The following is a 19994-nucleotide window of genomic DNA, read 5'->3' on the forward strand; positions in this document are numbered from 1 at the left end:
ATAATTGTCTCTAATTATATAGATATTGACCTCTAGACCTCTTTTGATTTTGATTTTTGATGTAGTTGGGTTGTTGTCACTTTAAATGACCTCAATGTCTCTTTCTCACTTATCTATAATCTTTTTTATTGCATTTTGAAGGTCGATTGCATCAATCAGTGCAACCACTTTTAACTGTTTTGCTTAAAACTAGTTTTAGCGACATATTCGTTTGACTAAAATTCAAAAATTCTCTGTTTTTTTTTTGTTTCTGATGTTGTTTGCTTGCTATCTCATTAATATATGTCCCAATTCTTTCATTCATTTTGTTAAGTTTATAAGAAGTCGAGATATTATATTAAGAGAGCTACCATTTGATTTATTTGAAAATGCAAGTAGTAGAGAACTTTTCACAGTTTTATTTTATCATTGTTACTATAAATATACTTTTTATTTAAGTTAGTAGTATTTGTCTACCTGTACTATATCCCGGGAGGGGGCGGGGGGGGGTACTCCCTATATTTGTAGTGGTATGAGTGTGCCGCAAAACAGGGCCCCTTTTTCATGCCCTGCTGGTTAGAACAGGGTCAGTTTTTCATGTCCTGCTGGTTAGAACAGGGTCGCTTTTTCATGCCCTGCTGGTGAGAACAGGTCTTTTTTAAAACAAAGTATTTGTCTAGAACAGGATCACTTATTCCACTGTTTCGGAGCAAAAAGAGTTGATCAGAAATCTTTTGTTTTGCTTTATCCTTAATCCTTGGTCAATTTGTAGTACAAAGAAACGTGTCTAGAACAGGGTATACATTTTCTGAGCGTGTCTAGAACAAGGTATGTTTTTCAATATTTCTGTTTAGAACAGGGTATGTTTTTCAATGTTTACTGGTTAGAACAGGGTATGATTTGGCAAGTGCTGTCGGCACAGTTACACCCTAAAAGATTGTCAGTAGCTCCCCACCTGGTACTATATATGTGCTCTTGTATGCAGTGTAGTATTTGTTTGCTCTATCACCCTTCTGTTTATGTATTAGTATCTTTAAAAAATTGGGTTTTCTTATATATTTAACATTTGCATAGTAAATAAATGGGGACTGTGTTAGGGACACAGATGATGCCCCTGCTTGCACATCATATAAAGTTATAAAGGGACATAACTGAAGAAAGGTAAAAGTGACGCTACCCAAATTTGTACTTGAAATGTGTTTTGAGGGTTTTGTGGTAAAAGTGTTGTGTATAAGTTTCATACAATTTGGTTGAGGCAAACTTAAGTTAGAGAACAGAAACGAAAAATTCAGCAGATTTTCCATTTTTAAAGGGGCATGACTCAAGAACAGTTATTTAGACACCACCAAAATTCAAACTTGATCTGTGTTTTGTGGTCATAAGCATTTTGTACAGGTTTTATATGCATTTGGTTGAGGCAAACTAAAGTTAGAGAATGGGAACCAGCTTTGGGGCATACGGACATACAGACGGACAAAGGTAAAACTGTATGCCCCCTCCGCTACAAGGGGGGATAAAATTCAGATATAGTTTGAAATATATCTGATTTTAGGGCCAATTTAGCCAAAATTGAACCACCTTCTTGTACACTACAATTATTGACTGCCAAATATTTACCTCTAATATTCCACGGAACTGTATCTTCGTGAGATATTTTTAACCTTTTCACTTCTACTGTCATAGCTTTCTTTGTTCTCTTCAAGCTCTTCACTGAGTTATTTAAGCTCTTCACTGACTTTTTCATTTCCAACATTTCATCTTTTGAACGTTTAATGTCCATCATTATTTCCTGATTAGTCTGATCCAGTATCTTCACCTTCAAGTTATCACACTCCTCCTTCATTTGCTGTCCACCTAATCTACCGATAGCCTAAAAATGAATAGAGAACATTCTTCATCAATTAAATAACAAAGATTAGTATGACTTAACACACTCCTGATTCATTGGATGTCCACCTAATATACTGATAGTCTGGAAATGTACAGGGAACAGTCATCATCAATTAAATAACAAAGATTAGTATGACTTAACACACTCATTGGATGTCCACCTAATATACTGATAGTATGACTTAACACACTCCTGATTCATTGGATGTCCACCTAATATACTGATAGTCTGGAAATGTCTTAACACACTCCTGATTCATTGGATGTCCACCTAATATACTGATAGTCTGACTTAACACACTCCTGATTCATTGGATGTCCACATAATATACTGATAGTATGACTTAACACACTCCTGATTTATTGGATGTCCACCTAATATACTGATAGTATGACTTAACACACTCCTGATTCATTGGATGTCCACCTAATATACTGGTAGTATGACTTAACACACTCCTGATTCATTGGATGTCCACCTAATATACTGATAGTCTGACTTAACACACTCCTGATTCATTGGATGTCCACCTAATATACTGATAGTCTGACTTAACACACTCCTGATTCATTGGATGTCCACCTAATATACTGATAGTATGACTTAACACACTCCTGATTCATTGGATGTCCACCTAATATACTGATAGTCTGACTTAACACACTCCTGATTCATTGGATGTCCACCTAATATACTGATAGTCTGACTTAACACACTCCTGACTCATTGGATGTCCACCTAATATACTGATAGTCTGACTTAACACACTCCTGATTCATTGGATGTCCACCTAATATACTGATAGTCTGACTTAACACACTCCTGATTCATTGGATGTCCACCTAATATACTGATAGTCTGACTTAACACACTCCTGATTCATTGGATGTCCACCTAATATACTGATAGTATGACTTAACACACTCCTGATTCATTGGATGTCCACCTAATATACTGATAGTCTGACTTAACACACTCCTGATCCATTGGATGTCCACCTAATATACTGATAGTCTGACTTAACACACTCCTGATTCATTGGATGTCCACCTAATATACTGATAGTCTGACTTAACACACTCCTGACTCATTGGATGTCCACCTAATATACTGATAGTATGACTTAACACACTCCTGACTCATTGGATGTCCACCTAATATACTGATAGTCTGACTTAATACACTCCTGATTCATTGGATGTCCACCTAATATACTGATAGTCTGACTTAATACACTCCTGACTCATTGGATGTCCACCTAATATACTGATAGTCTGACTTAACACACTCCTGATTCATTGGATGTCCACCTAATATACTGATAGTCTGACTTAACACACTCCTGATTCATTGGATGTCCACCTAATATACTGATAGTCTGACTTAACACATTCCTGATTCATTGGATGTCCACCTAATATACTGATAGTCTGACTTAACACACTCCTGATTCATTGGATGTCCACCTAATATACTGATAGTCTGACTTAACACACTCCTGATTCATTGGATGTCCACCTAATATACTGATAGTATGACTTAACACACTCCTGATTCATTGGATGTCCACCTAATATACTGATAGTCTGACTTAACACACTCCTGATTCATTGGATGTCCACCTAATATACTGATAGTCTGACTTAACACACTCCTGATTCATTGGATGTCCACCTAATATACTGATAGTCTGACTTAACACACTCCTGATTCATTGGATGTCCACCTAATATACTGATAGTCTGACTTAACACACTCCTGATTCATTGGATGTCCACCTAATATACTGATAGTCTGACTTAACACACTCCTGATTCATTGGATGTCCACCTAATATACTGATAGTCTGACTTAACACACTCCTGATTCATTGGATGTCCACCTAATATACTGATAGTCTGACTTAACACACTCCTGATTCATTGGATGTCCACCTAATATACTGATAGTCTGACTTAACACACTCCTGATTCATTGGATGTCCACCTAATATACTGATAGTCTGACTTAACACACTCCTGATTCATTGGATGTCCACCTAATATACTGATAGTATGACTTAACACACTCCTGATTCATTGGATGTCCACCTAATATACTGATAGTCTGACTTAACACACTCCTGATTCATTGGATGTCCACTTACTGATAGTCTGACTTAACACTCCCCTGATTCATTGGATGTCCACATACTGATAGTATGGAAATGTACCAGTCATCATCAGTTAAAATATATTGACAGGTTTTATTAACTTATTTCGTCCGATAAAAAGATAAATAACAAGAGGCTGTCAGAGAGACAGCAAAACGGATTTTTACTGCAGAGGTCAAACCCTGAACAGTTGAACAAGTATAGACACAACATTTAAGCTTAAAACAGCTTTGAATTTGAATTGTGATACAAATTTTAGATTTTATGTTTTTATGAGTTATGGTTCACAATTTTGAAATCTTTCAAGAACAGTAACTCATTTTTTAGCTCACCTGGCCCGAAGGGCCAAGTGAGCTTTTCTCACCACTTGGCGTCCGTCGTCCGTCGTCGTCGTCGTCGTTAACAATTTACATTTTGAACTTCTTCTAGAGAAACACTGAATGGAATGGAACCAAACATGGCATGAATGTTCCTTATGAGGTGCTGACCAAGTGTTGTTACTTTGTAGCCGATCCATCATCCAAGATGGCCGCCAGTGGGGGACTTAGTTTAACATAGGACGCTATGGGAAATGCATACAAATGACTTCTTTTAGAGAACCATTGAATGGAATGAAACCAAACATGGCATGAATGTTCCTTATGAGGTGCTGACCAAGTGTTGTTACTTTGTTGCCGATCCATCATCCAAGATGGCCGCCAGCCGGGGACTTAGTTTAACATAGGACCCTATGGGAAATGCATACAAATGACTTCTTTTAGAGAACCACTGAATGGAATAAAACCAAACATAGCATGAATTATCCTTATGGGTTGCTGACCAAGTGTTGTTACTTTGTAGCCGATCCATCATCCAAGATGGCCGCCAGCGGGGGACTTAGTTTAACATAGGACCCTATGGGAAATGCATACAAATGACTTCTTCTAGAGAACCACTGAATGGAATGAAACCAAACATAGCATGAATGTTCCTTATGGAGTGCTGACCAAGTGTTGTTACTTTGTAGCCGATCCATTATCCAAGATGGCCACCAGCGGGGACTTAGTTTAACATAGAACCCTATTGGAAATGCATACAAATGACTTCTTCTAGTGAACCACTGAATGGAATGAAACCAAACATTGCATGAATGTTCCTTATGTGGTGCTGACCAAGTGTTGTTACTTTGTAGCCGATCCATCATCAAAGATGGCCGCCAGCAGGGGACTTAGTTTAACATAGGACCCTATTGGAAATGCATACAAATGACTTCTTTTAGAGAACCACTAAATGAAATAAAACTAAACATAGCATGAATGTTCCTTATGGGGTGCTGACCAAGTGTTGTTACTTTGTAGCCGATCCATCATCCAAGATTGCTGCCAGCGGGGGACTTAGTTTAACATAGGACCCTATGGGAAATGTATACAAATGACTTCTTTTAGAGAACCACTGAATGGAATGAAACCAAACATGGCATGAATGTTCCTTATGAGGTGCTGACCAAGTGTTGTTACTTTGTTGCTGATCCATCATCCAAGATGGATGCCAGCCGGGGACTTAGTTTAACATAGGACCCTATGGAAAATGCATACAAATGACTTCTTTTAGAGAACCACTGAATGGAATAAAACCAAACATAGCATGAATGTTCCTTATGGGATGCTGACCAAGTGTTGTTACTTTGTAGCTGATCCATCATCCAAGATGGCCGCCAGCGGGGGACTTAGTTTAACATAGGACCCTATGGGAAATGCATACAAATGACTTCTTCTAGAGAACCACTAAATGGAATGAAACCAAACATAGCATGAATGTTCCTTATGGAGTGCTGACCAAGTGTTGTTACTTTGTAGCTGATCCATTATCCAAGAAGGCCGCCAGCGGGGGACTTAGTTTAACATAGGACCCTATTGGAAATGCATACAAATCACTTCTTCTAGTGAAACACTGAATGGAATGAAACCAAACATGGCATGAATGTTCCTTATGGGATGCTGACCAAGTGTTGTTACTTTGTAGCTGATCCATCATCCAAGATGGCCGCCAGCGTGGGACTTAGTTTAACATAGGACCCTATGGGAAATGCATACAAATGACTTCTTTTAGAGAACCACTGAATGGAATGAAATCAAACATGGCATGAATGTTCCTAATGTGGTGCTGACCAAGTGTTGTTACTTTGTAGCCGATCCACTATCCAAGATTGCCGCCAGCGGGGGACTTAGTTTAACATAGGACCCTATGGGAAATGCATACAAATGACTTCTTTTAGAGAACCACTGAATGGAATAAAACCAAACATTGCATGAATGTTCCTTATGAGGTGCTGACCAAGTGTTGTTACTTTGTAGCCGATCCATTATCCAAGATGGCCGCCAGCAGGGGACTTAGTTTAACATAGGACCCTATGGGAAATGCATACAAATGACTTCTTCTAGAGAACCACTGAATGGAATAAAACCAAACATGGCATGAATGTTCCTTATGAGGTGCTGACCAAGTGTTGTTACTTTGTAGCCGATCCGTCATCCAAGATGGCCACCAGTGGGGGACTTTTGAATGAAATTAAACATGTTCCTTTCCTTATAAATGAGGTTGTGTTGTCACTTTTAGCCAAATTTTATATTTTTTTATATGATTTCAAAAACCCAAGTAGAATCAGGTGAGCGATACAGGCTCTTGAGAGCCTCTAGTTTAATCTTAAAAGAACCATAACTCCTGATCGGTGAAAGTGAAAATCGTGAATATCAAATTTGACCTCAATTTTGTCATCAGTAACAACATATTAAAATTTAATAAGCATTGGTTAAACGGTTCATGAGTAAATGCACAGACACGACTGGAAACGCCATTTTTTCAATTTGTCAAGAACTGAAACTCCTGAACAGTAAAAGTGAAAATCGTCATTATCCTACTTGACCTCCATTTTGTCATCAGTAACAACATTTTAAAATTTGAAAAGCTTTGGTTGAATGGTTCATGAGTAAATGCAACGACATGACTGGAAACGCCATTTTTCAATCTTTCAAGAACCATAACTCCTGAACAGGAAAAGTGAAAATCGTCATTATTGAACTTAATCTCCATTTTGTCGTCAGTAACAACATATTTAAATTTGAAAAGCTTTGGATGAACGGTTCATGAGTGAATGCATGGACACGACTGGAAACGCCATTTTTCAATCTTTCAAGAACCATACCACCTGAACGGTAAAAGTAAAAAAAAAACCTGACCCTCATTTTGTTGTCAGTAATAACATATTAAAATTTCAAAAGCTTTGGTTGAACGGTTTATGAGTAAATGCACGGACAACATTTGGCTGCCGCCCGCCCACCTGCATGACCACCAGCCGTACATCCCAAAATTAATAACAAATATTTTCTTCAAAAATCTGGTTAAGAATTAAACTAGAGGCTCTCAAGAACCTGAATCGCTCAACTGTAATTTTTTCTTAAATCTTTATCAATGTTCAATATATATTAATAAGTGGCTTACAAATTCCATTTAAATTTTCTTTGTATCTGTCATATTTTCTTCAAAAGCAAAAAATGCATTTTATCCCTATGTTCTATTTTAGCCATAGTGGCTATGTTTCTTGACGTACAAGGAAATAAAATACAAAATTTATATTAGACACTCTGAAACTCATTCAGCCCAAGTTTGGCTGAAATTGATTCAGTAGTTTCAGAGGAGAAGATTTTTTAAAGTAAGCAAACTAGATGAACATATTGTGAAAAATTGTCTTTAAAGGGCAATAACTCCTTGAGGGGTCCATTGACAATTTTGGTCAAATAGAACTTATTTGTAGATCTTACTTTGCTTAACAATTTTGCTACTTACAGTTTATCTTTATCTATAATAATATTCAAGATAATAACCAAAAACTGCAAAATAAGTATTAACTCATCAATTCAGGGGCAATAACCTAATAATCAAATACCTGATTTGGCTGATAATTTCAGAGTAGGTAGACATTGACCTAATAAATACTTTAAATTCTCGTCTGATTTCCTCTAAATGCTTTAGTTTTTGAGATATGAGTCGAAAACTGCATTACCCTATGTTCTAATTTTAGCCATGGCAACCATGTTTTCTGAGGAAACAGAAAATAAAACACAAACTTTATTCCAGATACACCAAGGATCGTTCTAGATACCCTAAGGATCATTCAGCTTAAGTTTGGTTGGAATTGGTTCAGTAGTTTCAGAGAAGAAGATGTTTGGAATAGTTAACACAGGATGGACAACGACGACGGACGCCAACTGATGGCAGCTCACCGTTCCTTTGGACTAAAAAAATGGAAAGCTTTGAGTTTAATAATGACTAAAAGATTGATCAAATGCATGCATTATGTAAATTTTTTGAAGAAAATATTCCTGACATTGACAAACACTGTGTTAAATAATTTTATTAGTATTTTGAGATAGTGTACATGTATTTGATCAGAAACTGTTAGAAAACTAAGTTAATTCTTTATATTTTCACAAAACTACTAAAAATTGATTTTCTATGACACATTTAACTTAGAATATAACAATATAATATGATTGACGTGATGAATTACTTATCATGTTTATCTTTTATTTACAAAAGAGAGGCGAAAGGTACCAAAGAGACATTCAAACTGGCGAAAATAAACCGACAATGCCATGGCTAAAAAAAAGACCAAAAAAAACAGACAAACAACAGTACACAAAATACAACATAGAAAACAAAAGACATAGCAACAGGTCTCATGTGCTCTGGAAGGGTAAGCATATTCTACTCAAAATATGGCACCCATCATGTTGCTCGTGTTAGTACAAACCCGGTGATAAGTTTAAATTGGTAGGTCACATTCTGGGAAAGAAATGTTTAATATATATACTACTAACAAAATAGGTCCTTTTGAACGTCCTTATGTTAAATTGACATAGCACAGCTTTTAAATTCATAGAAAAATATGCCATGTATACAAATCAAAGCATGTTAGAGCTGTGATGCAGCCAATCTGACTACCCACAATTTAAACTATAACATTAAATCAAATATTTAAAAATATTTTATTTTAAGCAGCAAATGTCTGCAGGCCTTTTATTTAGTAATACAAGGGATATGAAGGGGACATGGTTACATTGTGTTTCACTTTTTAACATCTTAATCCAGCAAAGTTCGTTATTTAAATGAAGTTTAATCAATAGTTCAATATCAGCTTTTATAGATAGTTGTCTTATATACAATCAAACCACACCTTTTATTCTAATTTGTAAACGTCAATAGTTTTTAATTCATAAAAAAAAATCAAATCCGAGTTTTAATTAATGCAATTATAACCCTGTTGCAATTTTTGCAATAATAAAAACATCGCAATAATTTCTGAATTTACAGTTCTTCTGACAAAAACAGGATTCCAATACTGCATTGACTCACTTTATCTCTTGATTCTCTTTAACGAATTTACACATTGAATAAAATATGGTACTTATCATAAAGGATATTAAAAAAACACCTAAGTATGTACGCTGAGTTCATGTTGTTTCCTATTTGGCTCATTATCATTCTCTGTTAACTAAGCGCAACACGCGTAGAAAGACGATAAATCCCAGTCATTGCCAGTCTTCTTCTGACTAAATTTGTAGTAAGTATAAGCATGCTAGGGTAGTAATAGTAAATTAGTAGAAACATAGAAGAAAAATCTAATTTTTAACCATTCGCTTTTTCATGCTTTCTAACACATTACGCTAACTGTATGTTTCATTCATGTGTTAATGAATACCGGTCATTGATGGGTTTTTAGATACTCTAAATGGTAAAATATGATGTATGTATATATATTGTATTCATGGTAACAATCTGAATTTATATGCTATATAATAATGTATTGTTCTAAGATACTTACACCAGTTAAATCTTCCCATGCTGTGGTGAACATAGCATTGTCTATTTTCCCCTCATCCAGGTGAGCCAAGATGTTTCTGTAATGTTTTATTCTGGCCAAATCTGAAGGAGGTGTAACTTCGGTAGCAACCGGCGGTAGGCAGTCATATCCACCACGTGGAGGAGTCAAGTTGGTCAGGTTTCTAAGTAACGTTATCATAAGAGTTACGTCAAATATTTTAGAATCAGGTACAGCTATAAATAAAAGATCGTCAAATCCTTAAACACTGGACACAATTAAAACAAAGTGTTATCTGCATCGTCTGAATAATACCACTCTATACATGCATTTTAGTTGCTGTGAATTAAAGTATCATTTTTTACTCTATTCACTGATCATTGCTGTCATTTACGATCTACATTCTATAGAGGCTCTTATACAAAAGAGGGACGAAAGATACCAAAGGGACAGTCAAACTCATAAATCTAAAACAAACTGACAATGCCATGGCTAAAAATGAAAAAGACAAACAGAAAAACAATAGTACACATGACACAACATAGAAAACTTAAGAATAAACAACACGAACCCCTCCAAAAACTAGGGGTGATCTCAGGTGCTCCGGAAGGGTAAGTAGATCCTGCTCCACATGTGGCACCCGTCGTGTTGCTTATGTGATTACAAATCCGGTAAATAGTCTAATTCTGTAGGTCACATTCATGAAAGGGAAGGGGATTGTAGTTACGACGTAAGGAACATATATCCGATATCATTTGTGAAACGGTTATTCCATAACGGTCAACCAACTCGTGATGGCGTCCATAAAATTTACGAAGAGATGAATTCAACTTCACCATTTGGAACTCTTGATTTAATAGCTTCGTTGTGAGCAGCAACCCTCTATCAAGAAAATTATGATAGGAAATGCAAGCACGGGAATATCATATCATTTTGGAGATCATACATACACCGTATGCAAATGGAAAGAATTTGATTTCCAGTTTCTTAAAATACTGACTTTATCAACTCTATATTTTACACTTTTTAGCTAAGTGTGGATGCTCTACAAAATGCTCTTGCTATTTGGACCATGATTTACTATTATAGGGGATCAAAGGGCAAATTCAGTCAACTTGAGTTATGTGACGTTGTTTAATGACATGCCTCCGATGATGCATCTGCATACCAAGTTTGATCTAATTTTATTAAATTTAATTTTATCAAATGTTACAATTGTTATGCGTCAGACACAACGTAGAATGAACAGACAGAATGACAGACCTGCAAATAGACAAGACGACTCCTATATGTTGCTGATATATGCATGTTTTATGTCGCCAAAAGCCATTTAAAATTCATATTAGGGCAACAACATGCTTAGTACTAGACTGACACAATGAGCTGGTTTTAATTTTACATAACAGCTCATAAGGTAACAGTCTGTCGAAAGGTAATTCACCCAAATTTAAGTACCAAGTATCGAATAATTAAACGATAATCGACTTATCGGTTTCCTGTTATAATATTGATGTTTTTTTTGTTTTTTTTATACATATAAAACGTATTTGCTTTAATTAGCTGTAGCAGATAATTAATCTGCTCTTCACAATTGGGTTTGTCTCTCTTTTCTTTGGACTTTTAACAACCAACAATCAATCAATCTTTTATGTTTTAAGATGCATGTATACAGCCTTTGTATCTTTTCGTTTGACTTGAAGTGTTTGTGCTTCTGATTTTGACATTTGATTAGTTCCGTTTTGAATTTTCCTCGGAGTAATTTTGTGATTTTACATTTTTCTTGAGACTTGCAACATATGTAAGTGGAGACTTCGAAGTTCAGTTAATTGCTTCATGGCATCTGTCAATTTTGATATTCTTTTTTGTGTCTTAAGTAATGGTAATGACATATAAAAATCCCTATAAAAATATGAAGATTTGATACGAGTGCCATTGAGACAACTCTTCATCGGGTGATATATATTTGTAAATGGAAAATGGTATTCGAACCGTAGATTATTGGAATGATATCATTGACTGGCATCGACACTATCAGTTTCAGCCAAAGAAAAAATCAATTATGGACATCAATTTACATTTTTTAATTTATCTTCAGGATATCTTAATTTGAAAAGGTTTATTTCATCATTAAACAGAACCCTCTGCACGAGATACGGTACTGTACATGGGTTGCTCCCTTTCAAGAATTATTATCAACAGATCTGCATTAGCCATTTTTGGACAGTTACCGACATCGGATTAATCCCAGTGAATATTAGAATATCGCGCATGAGATACGCTAATAGAATACGCTGTCACTTCAGCAACTCAATCTATTCGATGTTTAACAAAGGAAGATATTGATACAATGTGATAAGTATTTTTATCTCATTTTCGTTGAATTGGAACAAAGTTAGGCTAGAGAGTCAACTAGTACATGTGGTAAAAAATATAATTGAGAATTGAAATGGGGAATATGTCAAAGAGACAACAACCCGACCAAAGAGCAGAAAAAAGTTCAAGGCTACCAATGAGCTTTCAATATAGCGAAAAAAAATCCCGCACCCAGAGTCGTGCTGCAGCTGCCTCCTAAACAATTATGCGAACTAGTCCAGTAATAATAAACGTCATACTATATTATACAAATAAAAAAATATATACAAGACCTAGGCCGTGTTCACAACATACGCCATGTACAGTAAAAATGTTTACAATTAGTTAACTGTAATGTACACTGGTTTCACATTAAATTTGTTCACATCTATACACCTTGTTTAATTACCTGTACATAAGATTTTTGGGCAATTTTTTTAGCAGTTTTGGAACGACCATTTGACTTTGAAAAGGAGGGGGAGGGAGGGGGGTCGCAGGATTTTTACATGAAAAATAGTCTGATCCTCAATTTGATAAAAAAAAAAATATTCTGAATCCAGAGTTTTTCCATACATTATAGTGTAAAATATTGAAAAAAAATATTTGATTGCTAGCCTCGAAAAAAAAACTGAATAAAAACGTTCGCGCAAAATAAACCTTTTTGAAGTTGAATGGTTGCTCCTTTATGAAAGCCAATTTTATGATTTGCAGTAGTTTAAAGATACTAAAGATGTGTCGTTTACACATTTGAAAACGGGCCTTCCTTCACCTCAGGGGTCCGAACCCATATAAAGCTATACTAAACTATCCCTAACCCCAAACCTAACCTTAACCGTAAAACTTAACCCTTACCTAGAACATCCACTAATCTAACCATAACCATGATTGAACTCTTAACTCTAAAGTATAGGGACCCTTAAAGTAAAAGAAGGCCAGAAAACGTCGGCCGCAGCAGCGTTCTTACAGACGAAAAAAAGGATTGCGATGTTAAGGATCACTGCATTTATATCTTTTCTGATTCTTTCAAATGTTATTTCTTCTTCGCATGTCCAAGAGTATTTGACAAAGGGAGAGGTATTGTTTTTTTGTTTTTTTTATTTTTATTTTCGAAGTGGATTTTATTTTCTAAGTGTATTTTAATGGATCTGAGATACTAGACAAACAATAAAATTTACCTCACACTTTGTTTTAGTAATGCAGTTATGAGTGAATTCTTTTTGAGTAAAATCCAGTGGCAAATATCTCTGTGTACGTCAAGTCGATTCATGAAGACCTTTTCAAATGAATTATGTGTTCGGTAATGATGATGCTTTGAGTCTTGATAAGGGGTTAATAAATCTGCGTTAATGTTTTTTTTTAAACAAATAAATATATATCAAGTTTAGATAAATATTTCTGTACAGAACTTTATTAATAACTGTTATAAATATCAGTTTTATTTAAAAAATCAATTCTTCCCTAAATATACATGGTAAAATAAATGTTCTAAATGCCTAGTTTTGTGTACACTTAATCTACATAAGGCCTACATTGACTAGAGACTTCATGTAGAAAAAAACATGATTTAAACTACATGTAAACATTGAGTTTTATCAATGGGAACGTGCTTGTGTTTAGTTTACGTGTGAGTTACACTTACACAACACCGAGTTAAGGTCAATGTGAACACGGCCTAACAAAGGCCTGACGCTCCTGACTTTAAAAGAACTTATTGTTTTAAGCATTTTCAAATTTCTTTAATAAAGGCGATTTGGTATAAAGAGTATTATTTTCTACTCAGGTAAAACTATTTCTTACGGTTTTGAAGTCAGCATTTTTTTTTAAATAGTCCCTTCCCCAGTTTCAGTTCTTTTCTTAAGTTGAAGACTCAATCGTTAAATTGTCTACTTACAAAAAATAGGATCATATTTTTTTCTTTTACTATTAATTCCGGTTTTTTTTGGGTATCTTTAATACACGCTGCATAGCTCTGCTTCCTTGTCCGGAGTTGGCTTTGCTTTTTGCCCTGATTGGTTTTATCGGCTCTTTGATATTTTGTTACAAGTTTTTTGATTTTTAAATATTTTTGCATCAAAATTTTGCATTTCTTGTGCTTATTTGGTGCTTATCTGGTGCATTTTAAGATATTTCGGCGTCATACGTCAATCAAAATACATTGATTGTCGTAATGCATATCTAGAGCATTACATGAGTTTTCATTCAAGTAAATGACGTAACTAGGCAACTACTCTACTTACCAGGAAATCTAGGGATAAGTAGGTTCATCTGTGACTGGCTAATAATTCTCTTCTTTTGAAGGTCCTTCAGTTTGTTGTACTCTTTCTTCATTGAGGAATCCAAACATGCTGGAGCAAATTCACGATCAAACAAAGCTCGAACTGCACGAGGTGATATTCCTGTTAGTAACAAGCTCATCCTGACATAGTTTTCCTCCTCTTGGGTAAGTCTAGATGCCATGACGTTAGGCTATACTAAGTAAGTTTACAACTATCGGTTTCAGAGTTCTAATATGATTTCTTCAAACAGTGTTCATGAAAGCTTTTTTTTTTTTTTACATTGATGGATTTTAACGCACAACTGCAATTTTCGTGATTACGAGCGATAATAATTATCAAACATCTGAGAATATTTTCTAAAATGAAAAAAAAATAATATGAAATTGTGAATACAAATATGATATTCAATCTAATGTTTTTCATTGACATTACATTGGTACGCGAATGAAATACTGTCAAACTATTCAGATATACATACACATGTTATTTAGTTTTATCATATACTTAGCATTAATATGATAGCTTTTGCATATGTGTAATGGGCGGAAGTGCACAAGCCATATCTTCCCACCCGGGCTGATAACCCATATCAAGTGCCTCTCGTGCAAAAAACCCATATCAGTGCCTCTCGTGCAAGTTACTTCCGGTGTTTCCGGTATCGGTTGTTTACTTTTCCATTGTGACGTCAGATGTTTTTTATGACGACGTCAAAATTTGCGGGAACTTTTGTGGGGATAGTTACTTGCTAACAAATGCCATTGACAATTATGAATCATTTTATAGTACAACAAACATGGAGTAGTAATGATCGTAAAACTCTTCCAAATTTTCAATGTTTCAAAATGCCTCTATAGGAAATGTTACCATACATATATAAGGAGTATAATGCTGTTGTTGGACAACTATAGTATATTTGATTCATAATTTTAATTTTCTTTATAAAATGTTTGACTGTTTTAGTTATTGCATTAGTTTATTTGCCTTACATAAAACTATTGACGGAAGTATATGATAAAGCGATTAATACATGGCCTTTTCCATATCAGCCTGGGTATCATCCCTCGACCCATATCAGCACCTCGACTCCGTCTCGGGCTGATATGGGGGTCTCGGGATGATACCCAGGCTGATATGGAAAAGGCCATGTATTAATCTCTATTTATCATATATTTAGTACAACATACAGCAATTTTGTATATCTAATAAAGTTTTTTTTCCAGTCTGTATCACCTATCCTGTATCGCATACCCCGTATCGCATGGCTAAACCAGTATCGCATAGCAAAACCCGTATTGCATACCTGGCATGACGTCACAATTCGAGTGACGTCAACGTTTGACCTATAACGTTCAGTTGCTGTATTTCCTGGCATAGGAAAAAAATGAGTTCCAACAAAAAAATGTCCTATCATTTCAACTAAAATCGATATTTTTTATATATATAAAAAGACACAATAAGATGTAGAAATATATGAAGTTTTATTGTTTATTTTATCATAATTTTCGTGAAGTTTGTAACTCGGGCAAAGATTACCTTAGCTGTATTTGGCAAAACTTTTAGGAATTTTTGTCCTCAATGCTCTTCAACTTCGTACTTTATTTGGCCTTTTAAACTTTTTTGGATTCGAGCGTCACTGATGAGTCTTTTGTAGACGAAACGCGCGTCTGGCGTATATACAAAATTTAGTCCTGGTACATGTATCTATGATGAGTTTATTTCATTACCTGATGGATTAAACACGAATGCAAATTTTTATGGTTTAAATTTTGGTTAGAATACATGTAGATAGCAAATTTTTCAAGAAATATTTGTCTTTCTGTTCACCTCTTTAGCAAATTAAAATGATCATGAATGATATCATCGCCAAATAAACAATAAACTTTAAACATTTCTACATCTTATATTTATTTGATAAATGTTAACTTTAGTTGAAATAATAGGACAGTATCGTTAGTGGATGCATTTTAATACATGGTCTTTAACATATATTGAGAATGTTATAAGATTATAAGGGCATTACGATATTAAGCAAATAAGGATGTCTATAAAAATAACAAGTCAGCTGGAAAAAACAGGAAAATCATAATAGAATTGAGAATGGTAATTGGGAATGTGTCAAAGAGACAACAACCCGACCATATAGCAGACAACAGCTGATGTCCACCAATGGGTCTGTACTAGTTTATAATTTCAGACGATTTAAAACAAAAAATAAATATCCCATAAATCTGATTCTATTAAAATATATGATAAACAGAATAATACATGGCAAAATCCGTATGGCATGCTGTATCACCACTCGACCAATATCAGCCCTCGGGTCCTTCGGCCTTCGGGGCTGATATTGGTTTCCCGTGGTGATACAGCATGCGATACGGATTTTTGCCATGTATTATTCTATATATAATAGGTCAAAATTGGCGAAATGTATTTAAAAACCTAGAAGTACAAGCAGATGGTCAAATACAAAAATGACACACATTCTCACTGAATGTGAAAATTTTGAGATAAAGTGTCAGAGAATTTATTTTTATAAGATGAAGTAATTTGCTGTGATAAGACTTTAGTTGTCAAAGTTCTATAAAAGAGAGGCGAAAGATAACAAAGGGACTTTCAAACTTATTAGTCGGAAATAGACTGACATCTTCTTAATCTTCTTCATTCTCAGTCCTAGTAAGTAAAGATAACAAAGGGACTTTCAAACTTATCAGTCGGAAATAGACTGACATCTTCTTAATCTTCTTCATTCTCAGTCCTAGTAAGTAAAGATAACAAAGGGACTTTCAAACTTATTAGTTGGGAATAGACTGACATCTTCTTAATCTTCTTCATTCTCAGTCCTAGTAAGTAAAGATAACAAAGGGACTTTCAAACTTATTAGTTGGGAATAGACTGACATCTTCTTAATCTTCTTCATTCTCAGTCCTAGTAAGTAAAGATAACAAAGGGACTTTCAAACTTATCAGTCGGAAATAGACTGACATCTTCTTAATCTTCTTCATTCTCAGTCCTAGTAAGTAAAGATAACAAAGGGACTTTCAAACTTATTAGTTGGGAATAGACTGACATCTTCTTAATCTTCTTCATTCTCAGTCCTAGTAAGTAAAGATAACAAAGGGACTTTCAAACTTATCAGTCGGAAATAGACTGACATCTTCTTAATCTTCTTCATTCTCAGTCCTAGTAAGTAAAGATAACAAAGGGACTTTCAAACTTATCAGTCGGAAATAGACTGACATCTTCTTAATCTTCTTCATTCTCAGTCCTAGTAAGTAAAGATAACAAAGGGACTTCCAAACTTATTAGTCGAGAATAGACTGACATCTTCTTAATCTTCTTCATTCTCAGTCCTAGTAAGTAAAGATAACAAAGGGACTTTCAAACTTATCAGTCGGGAATAGACTGACATCTTCTTAATCTTCTTCATTCTCAGTCCTAGTAAGTAAAGATAACAAAGGGACTTCCAAACTTATTAGTCGAAAATAGACTGACATCTTCTTAATCTTCTTCATTCTCAGTCCTAGTAAGTAAAGATAACAAAGGGACTTTCAAACTTATTAGTCGGAAATAGACTGACATCTTCTTAATCTTCTTCATTCTCAGTCCTAGTAAGTAAAGATAACAAAGGGACTTTCAAACTTATTAGTTGGGAATAGACTGACATCTTCTTAATCTTCTTCATTCTCAGTCCTAGTAAGTAAAGATAACAAAGGGACTTTCAAACTTATCAGTCGGGAATAGACTGACATCTTCTTAATCTTCTTCATTCTCAGTCCTAGTAAGTAAAGATAACAAAGGGACTTTCAAACTTATTAGTTGGGAATAGACTGACATCTTCTTAATCTTCTTCATTCTCAGTCCTAGTAAGTAAAGATAACAAAGGGACAGTCAAACTTATTAGTCGGAAATAGACTGACATCTTCTTAATCTTCTTCATTCTCAGTCCTAGTAAGTAAAGATAACAAAGGGACTTTCAAACTTATTGGTCGGAAATAGACTGACATCTTCTTAATCTTCTTCATTCTCAGTCCTAGTAAGTAAAGATAACAAAGGGACTTTCAAACTTATTAGTCGGGAATAGACTGACATCTTCTTAATCTTCTTCATTCTCAGTCCTAGTAAGTAAAGATAACAAAGGGACTTTCAAACTTATTAGTTGGGAATAGACTGACATCTTCTTAATCTTCTTCATTCTCAGTCCTAGTAAGTAAAGATAACAAAGGGACAGTCAAACTTATTAGTCGGAAATAGACTGACATCTTCTTAATCTTCTTCATTCTCAGTCCTAGTAAGTAAAGATAACAAAGGGACTTTCAAACTTATTAGTTGGGAATAGACTGACATCTTCTTAATCTTCTTCATTCTCAGTCCTAGTAAGTAAAGATAACAAAGGGACTTTCAAACTTATCAGTCGGGAATAGACTGACATCTTCTTAATCTTCTTCATTCTCAGTCCTAGTAAGTAAAGATAACAAAGGGACTTTCAAACTTATTAGTTGGGAATAGACTGACATCTTCTTAATCTTCTTCATTCTCAGTCCTAGTAAGTAAAGATAACAAAGGGACTTTCAAACTTATCAGTCGGGAATAGACTGACATCTTCTTAATCTTTTTCATTCTCAGTCCTAGTAAGTAAAGATAACAAAGGGACTTTCAAACTTATTAGTCGGAAATAGACTGACATCTTCTTAATCTTCTTCATTCTCAGTCCTAGTAAGTAAAGATAACAAAGGGACTTTCAAACTTATTAGTTGGGAATAGACTGACATCTTCTTAATCTTCTTCATTCTCAGTCCTAGTAAGTAAAGATAACAAAGGGACTTTCAAACTTATCAGTCGGGAATAGACTGACATCTTCTTAATCTTTTTCATTCTCAGTCCTAGTAAGTAAAGATAACAAAGGGACTTTCAAACTTATTAGTTGGGAATAGACTGACATCTTCTTAATCTTCTTCATTCTCAGTCCTAGTAAGTAAAGATAACAAAGGGACTTTCAAACTTATCAGTCGGGAATATACTGACATCTTCTTAATCTTCTTCATTCTCAGTCCTAGTAAGTAAAGATAACAAAGGGACTTTCAAACTTATCAGTCGGAAATAGACTGACATCTTCTTAATCTTATTCATTCTCAGTCCTAGTAAGTAAAGATAACAAAGGGACTTTCAAACTTATCAGTCGGGAATAGACTGACATCTTCATAATCTTCTTCATTCTCAGTCCTAGTAAGTAAAGATAACAAAGGGACTTTCAAACTTATTAGTTGGGAATAGACTGACATCTTCTTAATCTTCTTCATTCTCAGTCCTAGTAAGTAAAGATAACAAAGGGACAGTCAAACTTATTAGTCGGGAATAGACTGACATCTTCTTAATCTTCTTCATTCTCAGTCCTAGTAAGTAAAGATAACAAAGGGACTTTCAAACTTATCAGTCGGAAATAGACTGACATCTTCTTAATCTTCTTCATTCTCAGTCCTAGTAAGTAAA

General features: G+C 34.9%; 1 protein-coding gene across 1 annotated transcript in view; it reads right to left on the reverse strand.

Annotated features, from left to right (window-relative positions):
- LOC143060274 (uncharacterized) overlaps positions 1–19994 on the reverse strand; it is a 30361-nt gene that overhangs the window by 4304 nt on the left and 6063 nt on the right. The window contains exons 2-4 of the mRNA XM_076233591.1: positions 14469–14863; positions 9883–10115; positions 1597–1849 (exon numbers count right to left, since the gene is read on the reverse strand). Of these exons, the coding sequence (XP_076089706.1) occupies positions 1597–1849; positions 9883–10115; positions 14469–14688 (706 nt within the window). The 5' untranslated portion in view covers positions 14689–14863. The remainder of the gene's footprint in view (positions 1–1596; positions 1850–9882; positions 10116–14468; positions 14864–19994) is intronic.

This window comes from Mytilus galloprovincialis, chromosome 1 (assembly GCF_965363235.1).
Source record: "Mytilus galloprovincialis chromosome 1, xbMytGall1.hap1.1, whole genome shotgun sequence".
NCBI classification, from domain to species: Eukaryota; Metazoa; Mollusca; class Bivalvia; order Mytilida; family Mytilidae; genus Mytilus; species Mytilus galloprovincialis.